We start from the raw sequence: 13127 nt of genomic DNA on the forward strand, positions 1-13127 counted from the left end.
ATTTTCTGACAAGTGATGAGAGCAGTGAGAAGTGGATTCTTGACACTGGATGTACGTTTCACATGACCCCAAGAAAAGACTGGTTTGAATCTCTTTCAAGTTCAGATGGAGGCAGTGTAAAGATGGCAAACGACCCTGTCTCAGTGGTAAAGGGAATCGGAAGTATCAGGATACAGAATGATGATGGAACTACGATCTTACTAACCAACGTAAGATACGTTCCAACAATGTCCAAGAATCTCATCTCATTAGGGACATTGGAAGAGGGTGGATGTTGGTTTCAGTCAAAAGAAGGAGTACTCAAAGTCATCAAAGGTTGCAGAGTGATGATGAAGGCTGTGAAAACCGATAGGCTATATCTACTCAAAGGAAAGGTCATTACTGGAGAAGCAAACGCCACCAACAAAGACTCAGATGAAACAAAGTTATGGCACAGCAGGCTTGGTCACATTGGTCAGAAAGGTCTTGAAGTGTTGACCAAGAAAGGGTGTCTGCAACGTTGTAAGACCGATGGTCTTGAGTTTTGTGAAGATTGTGTTTATGGAAAAGCACACCGAGTGAGTTTTGGAGCAGCAAAGCATACAACTAGAGATAAATTAGAGTATATACACTCGGATCTCTGGGGCTCGCCATCAGTAACTTATACCTTGGGGAATTGTCAGTACTTTATCACTTTTACTCATGATTTCACAAGGAAAGTTTGGTTCTTTCTCATGAAGACGAAAGATAAAGCTTTTACAAAGTTTGTAGAATGGAAGAAGATGGTGGAGCTGCAAACAGGAAAGAAAGTGAAGAGGTTGAGAACTGATAATGGGTTAGAGTTTTGTAACCGCGAGTTTGATGGTTTCTGCAGAAGAGAAGGAATTGTAAGGCACCGCACGTGCACCTACACTCCACAACAGAACGGTATTGCAGAGATGTTAAACAGAACCATCATGAACAAAGTCAGGAGTATGTTAAGTGAGTCAGGTCTGGGGCAGGAGTTCTGGGGTGAAGCAGCATCAACTGCAGTGTTTCTAATCAACAGGTCACCGTCTACAGCTCTAGAGTTTGGCATTCCTGAAGAGAAGTGGACAAACTCGTTACCTGATTACAGTGGTCTAAAGCGTTTTGGCTGTGTCTCTTATGTGCACTCTGATCAAGGAAAACTAAATCCAAGAGCTAAGAAGGGAGTCTTCTTAGGCTATCCTACAGGAGTAAAGGGATTTAGGATATGGTTATTGGATGAAGAGAAGTGCGTCATCAGTCGAAATGTGGTATTTCAAGAAGACAAAGTCTACAAAGATGTGAAGGAAGTTCCAGGTAGTGAAGAGAAAAAGAAAGATCAAGCCAGAACCGTTAATCTGGAGATGGCAGAACCTGAAACAGAATCACGTCAAGATGAAGGTGGAGAAAGTTCAAAGAGGTCTGGTACACAAACAGAAGGAGAATCTGAATCAGAAAGCTCTGAGCAAGATGATACTGATACAGAAGAAGAATATTATTCTGGTAATGATGAAGTCGATGTAAGTCAGTATCAACTTGTGAGAGACAGAGCTAAAAGGAAGACTAGACCCCCAAGGAGGTATGGTGATTCTAATGCTGTGGGCTTAGCTCTCGCTATGACAGAAGATGGTGGGAGACCTGAGCCTAGGAGCTATGAAGAAGCATTGAATGATCCGGACTGGGAAAGCTGGAAGGAAGCCATGGATGATGAAATGGTCTCTCAGAAAAAGAACGAGACGTTTGTGCTAGTCAACAAACCTGAGAACCAGAAGATCATTGGCTGCAGATGGGTTTACAGAAGAAAGTATGGGAAGTATTTCAAAGCTCGGCTTGTAGCCAAGGGATACTCTCAGAGGCATGGTGTAGACTATCAAGAAATCTTCAGTCCGGTTGTCAAGCATGTCTCCATTCGTCTGCTGTTGGCTGCAGTTGCTCAGTTTGACATGGAATTGGAACAGCTTGACGTTAAAACGGCATTCCTACATGGAAATCTTGATGAATACATCTTGATGAGTCAGCCAGAGGGGTATGAAGTGGAGTCAAAGCCAGAGAAAGTTTGTCTGTTGAAACGATCTCTGTATGGTCTGAAACAGTCTCCAAGGTTATGGAACCAGAGGTTCGATCTGTTCATGGTCAAGTCAGGATTCAAGAGGAGCAAGCAAGACACTTGTGTCTATCTCAAGGAAGTAAGCAAGAACCAATACGTCTACCTACTGTTGTACGTCGACGATATGCTCATTGCATCAAATGACATGAAGCAGATCAAACATCTTAAGGACCAACTCTGTACAGAGTTTGAAATGAAAGATATGGGAGAAGCTAAGCGAATCCTAGGAATGGAAATCAACCGAGATCGATCAAAAGGTGTCTTAACCTTGTCTCAAGGAAGTTACTTGTTGAAAGTGTTAGACACCTTTAAGCTAGATCAATGCAACTCGGTTCAGACGCCACTGGGAGCCCATTTCAAACTCAGAGCAGCTACAGAAAAAGACCTGAAGGAACAGGAAGAAGATATGAAGTCAGTTCCCTATGCTAGTGCCGTTGGAAGCATTATGTACGCCATGATAGGTACACGAGTGGACCTTGCTTATCCTGTTGGAGTCATTAGCCGGTTCATGAGTAAGCCATTGAAGGAGCACTGGCAAGCAGTAAAGTGGGTTCTGCGGTATATCAAAGGTTCTACAGAGATGAAACTGGTGTTTAAAAGACAGGAGAAGTTCGTCTTGAGAGGTTACTGTGACTCTGATTTCAGTGGAGAGTTAGATCACATGAGATCAACGGGTGGTTATGTTTTCACTCTTGGTGGAGGAACTATCAGTTGGAGATCCAGTCTACAGAAGGTGGTAGCCTTGTCTACAACAGAAGCAGAGTATATGGCTCTTGCAGAGGCTGGAAAGGAAGCAGTTTGGATTAAGAGATTGATGAATGAGATGGGTTTTCATCAAGGAGCAGTTGAAGTGTTTTGCGACTCTCAGAGTGCAATAGCACTATCTAAGAACGCTGTGTTCCATGAAAGAACAAAGCATGTTGCTCGGAAGTTTCACTTCATCAAAGACTTGATAGCAGATGGATTGGTGAAGGTAACAAAGATACCAACTTTGTATAATCCGGCAGACATCCTTACGAAGGTGTTGCCAGTGGGGAAGCTCCAAGATGCACTGGAGCTGCTCCAGCTATCACAGAACTGACAGCAGTCAGGAGAATCCGGGTGGAATCCAAAAACTAGAATCAAAGGACTCAAATCCAAGGTGGAGTTTTGTAGTAATCGTCTTTGAGTCTACGAAGAAGAACAAGAAAGCTTCTCTTCAAACGACTAAGTGTTGAAGTTGGGCCGAGTTTATACGAAGCCCATTTAAAGACGGTTAGTGACCGTTAGGTCCAAGAAGGAGAAAGAAGAGCGCGTGGCGCGTGCGTGACTCTGTTTTCCTCATTTGTTGAGACAACTCGAAGAACAGAGTTGTTCTGTTTCTAGCCAAAAGAAGAAGTCGGCTCGGAAGCACGCTTGAGGACCACTCCAGTTGTCTACGATGGTTAAGTTAGCCGTTTCAAACTATGGTTGAGTCAAGTGGTTGTAAGTGTATAAAACCTAAGTGATTCTAGTGGATTCCGGGCATCAGATCCCGGCGAGACGTAGGGCGAAGTTGAAGTGCCTGAACTCGTTAACATTTGCTGTGTTCTGTTCATTTCTTTACATACAATCAAACCAAACACACGAGAGACAAACACGAGAGAGAGAGAGAGATTTAAGACTCGTAAAGAACAAACAAATTGAGCTTAAATCACAACACCACTGATTCTGTCCATTGTCAACTTTTGATAGAAAGACAAAAAAAAAAGAGAAGAAAAACATCACTGACCAAACTAGTTAGTAACTGACAAGCGAAACCAAAGAGCCAAAAGAGGAATGCGACAAAACCTTGGAAAGTCTGTATTGTTAGACGATGTGTGTTGCTCGAGCATCGGATGAAAGGATTAAATTTTCAAAAGTTATTGAGCATCGGATGAATACAAAGCTTCGCCCACGCCACAGTCTACACTCTGCACCAATCAACTCGGTTAGTGAGTTGCATTAAATTATCTAAATCTTTCGTGGGCCTAATTATGGGCCGACGGTTCTGTCTCATTTTTCGTTTTATAGCATTACAAATATACAATTTACCGATGTTCTTAAAAAAATTAAAATGTGGGGTTGACAATGAATTGATGAATCAACCCGCTCTCGACGATTTGATGGTGAAATGAGATACTATCTGGTTCATCAACTGTGATTATAGGCCCAATTATCAATTTTGACATAAGGCCCAATAATAAAACAACCTTGCTTACCAATATCAGACAGTCTTCTACTCTAATTAATAACTCAACGCCAAAACAATAGAGAACAGCAAATCCAAAAGCTTAAGAAGAAAACCAATTAAGGGGCCTTGTTTCCAGCTAAGGGTAGAAGCAGAGCAGAGAGAGAGAGAGAGAGAACACAGCTTCTTCTTCTTCTTTCTTCTTCAAAGCTTCTCTTCCATGTGGATCCCAAAACCTTCTCTTCTCCCATTCCCTCACATTTCTAAACCAACATTCTCCCTCTGACACTCACTCACTACCTACAACTTCCACACCAATGCTCTCCTTCCTTCCACCAAACTAGCAAAAAAACAAACTCCAACCTCACCGCCAAAACAAAGTCATTAACGATGCTGCTTCCTCACTTCTCCACCACCATTTTCCTCCTCTGCCTCTTCTTCTTCACACTCCTCCAAGCCACTAATCTCACTCTCCCTCACCAGCATCCTTCCCCGGACTCCGTCGCTCTCCACGTCTTAAGGTAAAACAAATCTCCACATTACTCCTAAAAAAAACAAAGTCTCATACTTTCTTCTTACCTCCACTCTCACAGTTCAATCAATGCATCCCTCTCCCGGAGACAACTCTCCTCCTCCTCCTCCTCCACTTGCCGCACCGGCAACCCAATCGACGACTGCTGGCGCTGCACCTCCTCCGACTGGTCCTCCAACCGGCAACGCCTCGCCGACTGCTCCATCGGCTTCGGCCGGGGCACCCTCGGCGGCAAAAACGGCAAGATCTACGTCGTCACAGACTCCTCCGACAACAACCCATCAAACCCAACCCCCGGAACTCTCCGCTACGCCGTCATCCAAGAAGAGCCCCTCTGGATCGTCTTCTCCTCCAACATGCTCATCCGCCTCAGACACGAACTCATCATCAACAGCTACAAAACCATCGACGGCCGCGGCTCCGCCGTCCACATCACCGGCAACGGCTGCCTCACCGTCCAGTACGTGCAACACGTCATCATCCACAACGTCCACATCTACGACTGCAAACCCTCCGGAGGAGCCGTCGTCGCCGCGACGCCGACGAAGTCCGGGAGGCGGGGCAGATCGGACGGCGACGGGATCTCCATCTTCGGAGCTCAGAAGATCTGGATCGACCACTGCTCCATGAGCCATTGCACCGACGGGCTTATCGACGCCGTGATGGGGTCCACGGCGATCACGATATCGAATAACTACTTTGCGCATCATGACGAGGTGATGCTGTTGGGTCATGACGATAGTTATGGTCCGGACACGGGGATGCAGGTGACGATTGCGTTTAATCATTTCGGACAGGGGCTTGTTCAGAGGATGCCGAGGTGTCGGAGAGGGTATATACACGTGGTGAATAATGATTTTACTTCCTGGAAGATGTATGCGATTGGTGGAAGTGGTAATCCTACGATTAATAGTCAGGGGAATCGTTACATTGCTCCTTCTGATCCTAGCGCCAAAGAGGTAATCTTTATAAAGAATTTTATTTTGATTTTGATGTTTTTGAATTACCCATATTGAAAAATCATTCCTTTTTTTTGGTTATTTTGAGTAGATTTTGCTTAATTGTTTCAGAAAATGTTAGGGTTTTAGTTAGTTATGTGTGAAAGATTTAGGCTTTATTCCAAAACCAAGATCCTAGAGCCAAAGAGGTAAAATTTATAAACTTTTTTTTTTCATTTTGATCTTGACAAGTTTTTGAATTACCCATATCGAAAAATCATTCCTTTTTGGTTGTTTTGAGTATATTTTCCCTTAATTGTTTCAGAACATTTTAGGGTTTTAGTTAGTATCGTGGAAAGATTTAGACTTTTTGAGCGACGAGTTAACTTTTTTGTCGATGTTGAGTGTGGATAGTCCTCTTGTGAATCCAGCTCATGTTTCACGTAGACAGTTGTTAATCTTTTGGTAGGAGGTAAAAATATCTGGAAATATCGTACACTACAATGTTTAAGTTTGTATGTAATGAAAAGTAAATACATAGTAAAAGAATCTTATTTTTATAAGATTTAGGTCTAGGAGAAGTGTGGGACAGTGATGGGGATGTATAGTGCATGACAGCCATGTGGGCTGCTTGATGCTGCTTCTCACTGTCCACACACTTTTTTCATCTTATTCATTACTCTTTTTAGCACCACGCTCTACGCTGGCGCGTGAATTGTATAGATTGCTGATAGTGAGAATTTTTTGGTTGGACCAGGTGACCAAGAGGGTGGATTCGAAGGACGATGGAGAGTGGTCGAACTGGAATTGGAGAACGGAAGGAGATCTGATGGAGAACGGAGCTTTCTTTGTGGCGTCTGGTGGGGGAGTGAGCGCATTGTACTCTAAAGCTTCGAGTGTGGAGCCTAAAGCTTCGGCTCTTGTAGACCAGCTCACTCGAAATGCTGGCGTTTTTGGCGGTCCCAGGTACCCTTTTTCACTTTTTCTCCGTTACTTTTTATGTACATAACATTTTTTAAGTTGATGCATGATTTAATGTTAGTATATAATTAGATTAGCTATGAAGCGTGATTAACGCATGAGTTGCTAACGTTGTCAAGTCAATGAACCAAGAACCGTATTTTTTACTATTTTTGTTGTTGGTGTTTGTGTGTTTAGTTAGTTCCTTCTTTTGGAGTCTAGTAACGTATATGATTAATAATCCTGGTTCAATATAGTTTTGTACGTCAAAGTTAATGTGATATTTTGGGAAAGAAGTTAGTGAAAGTTAATAAGACTAGGCAAGAACGGGTCATTTCTCTTCTGAGATTCTAAACTAGTACATTTTAATGTTCGATTATTCCTCAAATAGTGAGACTAAATATAGTCAATTGAATTATGGGTAATTATGTTAACAACTTAACCAACTCATAGGTTTCGGTAAAAAGTATTTCATTTGAGAATATTATACAGGCGTTAGAATTTGGCAGTATTCCAGAATTCAAGTAGATGCACGTGATCGTCTGCGTAGAGAACCGACCAACTTGACTAGTGTCTGGATTGAACCCCACTTGCCATTTTTCTATAATTTAATTATTTTAGACTATACTCTTTCAAGTTTTTGTTTGTCCATTTAGGAATATGGGCGGTCGAAATGTCTGTCATATTTAGATTTTAATTAAGATATTTATTATATGATCCATCTACTACATTTTTGATACATCACATGTTAACTACTTGTCCCCTACTCCTAGTCAGTTTGAAATACGAAAAAGCGAATAATTTTTTTGGGAGTTAATGATGCAATTATGATTGAGAAAATGTAGTTAGGAGAGATGGGACCCCTACGTAGAAAAGTATGATTCCTTTTTTAATCGCATTCATGTATCCCAGAGCATGTATCCTTTTGACTTTGGTTCTGTATGTTTTGGATTTAGCATGATACGGTCGATTTTATTACGCACAACTTCTAATGAAATTATTTTTCGGGGGAAGCAGGGATGATCAAGGTCAGAGTGGCGATTCTTATTCTGGTTATGGAGGTGGTGGTGGTGGTGGTGGTAGTGGTGGCGGCGGAGGTGGCAGCAGCGGCAGCGGCAGCGATGGAGGAACTAGTGCTATTGGCGGTACTACGAGAGGAAGTAGCACCAGCAGCAGCGATGACAGCAATTTCTTCGGGATGATCTTCGGAAGCAATGCACCGCCTCGACCACGTTTAACATTATTGTTTTGTTTGATAATGATTTCTGTAATGTCATTATCAACTCTATTATCGTTGTAGTCCGCAAGGATAACTAATAGGATTTGGACCCTTCAATTGATTGGTTGTTGGCGTGGTTGGTTGGTTGGTGTACAGTTCCTCTCCATTATTTTTTTTTTGGTTCACAACATTACAAAACCGAAACTAAATTGATATATGATGGCAACGTCAAAGACGAACTTTGTCTCATCAAATCAAAGGCAGTGGTTTCATCAAGTTGTAGCATCTTCATCTTTCTGTAACTCCACTATCTTATACGCTTTTCATTTTTTTTTCCACAATTAAGAGGTGCTTTGTAATAAGCTGTAAAGCATTGTTAGGTTCTTGTCAATTAAAATTGTGAATATGGCTTAAATCTCTTAAAAACTTAATGCAATATTGATAATTCAAGTCTACCAGATGTAGTTTCAAAAAAAAAAACTTAATGCAATATCGACTAAACTAAACAGTAAACGGTGGTAGTTTAGTGATAAAGGTTGATATGAGACATTATAAACAAAGTTGGTTGGCTAGACGAAAATATAGCTTTTTTTTTTTTTGCTAAATTGTAAGTGTCATTAAGTAAATAATGATGGTTTGATTACAAATTTAAGCCTGTAATCCAGTTTGCTCAAGAGCCAAACCGATGCTTAGAGCCGCAAAAAAGTTTAAAAAGAACTCTAAGCATCACAAGTTCAATGCTTATGAAGATATAACCATACTTGAGGTTTTGTTAAAAACTCGGAACCGAACTAGTCGTTGGTACTATACACTACTCCACGGTTATAAAAAAATAGACCATAATATAGTCTATACTTGTACACACTTAATTGCTACCAAGTTATGTGGAAGCTGCAATTAACAGCACTAAACTTAACGTCTGTGACATGATCTGGTTGGAGACATCTGAATTCATATTCCCGGTCGCCACTTACAAGAGATCCAAAGAAATGAAAAAGAACAAAACAAATAAATTATTAGAAATTTCTAGAAAACATTACTTTTGCAAAAAGAAAGAAGATAAAGCTAAAAAGCCATCATCAAAATATGCTTTTAGTTTGCAACTAGGGAAGCAGCTTCCTCAAGTCTCTTCCATGTCATCTCTCTTTGTTCCAACAACTCCCAAGTCTTAGCTTCATTCTCCTGATACTGTTTCTCACACTCTTCAAAGAGGTCATTGTCCATCTCCATAAACATTCTTCTAACATTCTCAGAGAGACCATGCACCGCCTGGTTCCAATGTCCTTTCATGTTCTTCTCCAATGCTTCAAATATTATAGGAAAAATCACATCCTTGTTCTCAGCAATCAAACCTACGATATGTTCATTGTTCCACAAGAAAAGAGCCCTCTCTGCCACCTGCAAACCTCACATCTCTGTATCAACAACCACACTCCATAAAACCATACAAGGCCACCGGATCTAAGATTTTGTGAGCTATAAACATTTTTAAGAAACTTCAATAATTTTTTAAAAATATATATAATTTGAGAGTCTATGCTTATGTAGAAACTTCTACAAATTTTAAGGGACAAAGTCAACGTTTCATTTGGTTGTGACCAGATCCGGCCCTGATAACATATCACTATCAAAAGACAAAACATACGAACCTGGAAGTGTGCGCTATTAAGACATTTCCCAATCTGTGTAAACAAAGGAACAACACAATGCTGAAACTCTGAAGGCTCAGTAACATCCAAAACCTCTTCAAGCTCTCCCAAGAACAGAACCTCCTTATTACAATTCGTAAGCGGCCAAAACTTCAACAACCCACGTATCACAGTATCAGCCAATTTATAATCTTTCTCCACAAACTGCACCACACAATACGACAACTGCTGGTGGTAAACAGAGATGCTCTTAGACTTGTGCAACGGCATAATGGCTTTCACAAGATACAACCTATGCTCCTCTCTCATTGGTACTGTAAACCCATTGATCACACTCCCAAGAATCTCCAACAACTCTCCTATCCCAATACACCTCTCAGTCTCATACAAGAACTTGTAGAAGATGTTGTAAACTGAGCATCATATAAACGGTCGGTGAAATATAAACTTCCCGTAGATTCTGTGAAGAACAGTTTTCAAATATTCTCTCTCTCTAGGATCCTCAGAGTCGAACAGATCGAGTAGTCTCGACACAAACGTGTGGCTGATGAATTTTTTAGCAGTTTTGGGCTCTATTTCAGAAGAGACTACGTAACGCAAGAGAAGCTCGTAAACAAGCTGCAGATGAGGCCACCAGGGCTCGAGATAAGGCTCCTCCTCTTCGGGATCGTTCCCTTCAGGAGGAGCTCCTGTGTTCTCATAATGGGCAGGTGGGAGAGATCTGAAGATGTTGGCGGAGACCATACGTATAAGCTCGCTCTGCATGGTCTCGTTGACTTTACCTGAGGAGGAGTGGAGAAAATCGACGAGTTCGAGGAGTGTCTGTCTTTTGATCTCTTTCTCACGTGGCATGATCAACGTGTCGGAGAAATCGCATTGGCAAGAACACATGTGAGCCTTTTTCATGAAGAGGAGGGGACGATCTGATGAAGACACGTCTTTTAGTAATGGGAGGACTTCTAGGGTTGGTGTTGATGTGAACATTGGGTGGTTTGGTGTCTGGGAAGGTGATGGAGCTGGTGTTTGGGATTCGCCATTTGGTAATGGAGATGCGGTGGTGGGCGTGGCGCGGCTGCTGCGGACGACGTTGGTGTTGGTGGGGTTGTTGTCTTGGTTGTGTTGATCTGATTTGTTGAATTTTTTCTGGCTTAGTTTCTTGATTTTGTTGAACATCTTTGGATTATTTGATTAAAGAAAATGTAATCTTTTGATATTCTTCTTGTCAGATGGACTGATCATAACCCTAGAGAAGAGAAAAGAAGAAGATGAAATGAGATTGTTTCTGTTCTTTCTTTTCTTTTTCACCAAGAACTGAAGGAGGAGATCAAATTTGGGGAGATGTATTTTTAACCATTGTTCAATAGGATAATAAATTAATAATTATTGATATTAATTTCGGTAAATCATGTGTTTTTTACCTGTTTTTTTTCTTTTAAAAATATTTTTCTATTACCATGCTAGACTCTTGTTCTTTTTTGTAACACTCATGCTAGACTCTTGTATAATCTTAAATTTTTATATTTAACTAGATTTTTTATAAGATATTATATGTGTTTCTCAATTCTAAAAAATGATGTATAATATTGTATTATATTATTTAAAGAATATAAAATAAGATTACATAACATAAATACATTTTTTTTAAATTTTATTTGTGGAAATCATTATGTTGTTTGATTGTTGTACTTGATTCACATATTTGCATAGTTATTTGTGATAGATGAATAACTATATTTTTATTATCAGTAAATAATATATATTTATTATATAATATAAGAAAAATAAAATTATTTACTTTTAAAACAAACTTGTCTCATGTTGGGGACTCGGTTATAGACATATCATATTCGAATGAGACATTTTTACAGTTATCAATCTTCTTAACAGTCAAGAAACAAATCTGAATATCAAAACAATATCTCATACGATCTCTTTGTGGAATAACTGCTATGAAGAAATTGAATTTATGCATCAAAAAGGACTGGAAATGGATGTGCAGATGTGTTATCTAAGTCAGCTTTACAAAATACTATTCATAGTTCATATATCATTTATGTCCATCCTATTTTTTTGTCCATCATTTTTTAAACATTTTGAAATAACTGATGTTAATTAATAATAAACTTTTGGCTGGCAAAAAAAATCAAATTTGTCAAATTATCGCTTAATTTGTCTAACTGATATATATATATGTATTTCTCAATTCTAAACAAATAATGTATAATATTATATTACATTATTTAAGGAATATAAAATAAGACTACCTAACATAAATATATTTTTTAATTTTTTTTTGTGGAAATCATTATGTTGTTTGATTGTTGTACTTGATTCACATATTTGCATAGATATTTGTGATAGATGAATAACTATATTTTTATTATCAGTAAATAATATATATTTATTATATAATATAAGAAAAATGAAATTATTTACTTTTTAAACAAAGTTGTCTCATGTTGGGGATTCGGTTATAGACATATAATATTCGAATGAGACATTTTTACAGTTATCAATCTTCTTAACAATCAAGAAACAAGTCTGAATATCAAAACAATATCTCAAACGATCTCTTTGTAGAATAATTGCTCTAAAAAAATTGAATTTAGGCATAAAAAGACTGAAAATAATGTGCAGATGTGTTATCTAAGTCAGTTTTACAAAGTACTACTATTCATAGTTCATACTCCCTCCGTTCCTAAAAAATGTATGTTCTGGAAAAAAAAATTGTTTTAAAAAGATACATTTTTTACTTTTTCAATGTATGATTTTATGAAAAATTGTAAGTTTTAAAAAAATTAATGGTGTTTATTGAAGTTCTATTGGTTTAAAGTTATGGAAAATTGTTATTCACAAAAAACAATGCATATTTAATGAGTTTTCTTAATATATGTGAAAAATGTAGAATATGTATCTTTTAAAAACAGAGGGAGTATATCATTTAAGTCCATCATTTCTTAAACATCTTGAGATAACTGATGCTAATTAATAATAAACTTTTGGCTTGCAAAAAAAATCAAATTTGTCTAATTATCGCTTAAATATTTTATTAATATTGTCTAAGAAACTTTCAATTGATATCATAGTTTAATTTTTATTAGTTTTTTTTTGTTAATTTTAGAGTTTTTTGTATTTAAGATTTTTTCCATATTAAGCTTATATTTCTTTCACATAATATATATATGTCATACAAATTACCATCAAATCAGTTTTACTTATTTATTAATTTTTTTAATTAAAATACATTTTTTTAAATAATTTAATTTAAAATAAAATTATATATTAATTTGTTGTATTCTAACAATTTGATTTATTTAATTAATTTGCTTTTGGTGGATAACTTAAAAAGTTTTCATATGAATCGGGGAAAGCAAGCTTATGTTGTTGTATTATATTTATTTGTGTATATGGAATCTATATATAATGCTAGTGTAATAAAGAAATAACATTAATTTTTTGTAACTTCAAAAAGATACATTATTACAATTTGAAATTAATCAAAATTGAATAAAATAGTAATTAAATAAATCTAATTGTTTTTTGATCTTG

General features: G+C 38.1%; 1 protein-coding gene and 1 pseudogene across 1 annotated transcript; one reads left to right on the plus strand and one right to left on the minus strand.

The window, feature by feature from the left end:
* Positions 1 to 4364: 4364 nt before the first annotated feature.
* Positions 4365 to 8068, plus strand: LOC106415745 (probable pectate lyase 13). The gene is made up of 4 exons (XM_013856513.3): positions 4365 to 4801; positions 4874 to 5771; positions 6508 to 6716; positions 7728 to 8068. The coding sequence occupies exons 1-4, from the start codon at positions 4671 to 4673 to the stop codon at positions 8008 to 8010; spliced, it is 1521 nt and encodes a 506-aa protein (XP_013711967.1). The 5' UTR covers positions 4365 to 4670; the 3' UTR covers positions 8011 to 8068.
* A 384-nt stretch (positions 8069 to 8452) lies between these two features.
* LOC106413207 lies at positions 8453 to 11072 on the minus strand (annotated as a pseudogene).
* Positions 11073 to 13127: the final 2055 nt, after the last annotated feature.

The sequence above is a fragment of the Brassica napus genome, chromosome A9 (assembly GCF_020379485.1).
Source record: "Brassica napus cultivar Da-Ae chromosome A9, Da-Ae, whole genome shotgun sequence".
NCBI lineage: Eukaryota > Viridiplantae > Streptophyta > Magnoliopsida > Brassicales > Brassicaceae > Brassica > Brassica napus.

Coding starts and splice junctions, on each gene's coding strand:
- LOC106415745 (XM_013856513.3), top strand. CDS start 4,671: ATGCTGCTTCCTCACTTCTCCACCACCATTTTCCTCCTCTGCCTCTTC. Junction 4,802..4,873: donor GTCGCTCTCCACGTCTTAAG/GTAAAACAAATC, acceptor CCACTCTCACAG/TTCAATCAATGCATCCCTCT. Junction 5,772..6,507: donor CTGATCCTAGCGCCAAAGAG/GTAATCTTTATA, acceptor TGGTTGGACCAG/GTGACCAAGAGGGTGGATTC.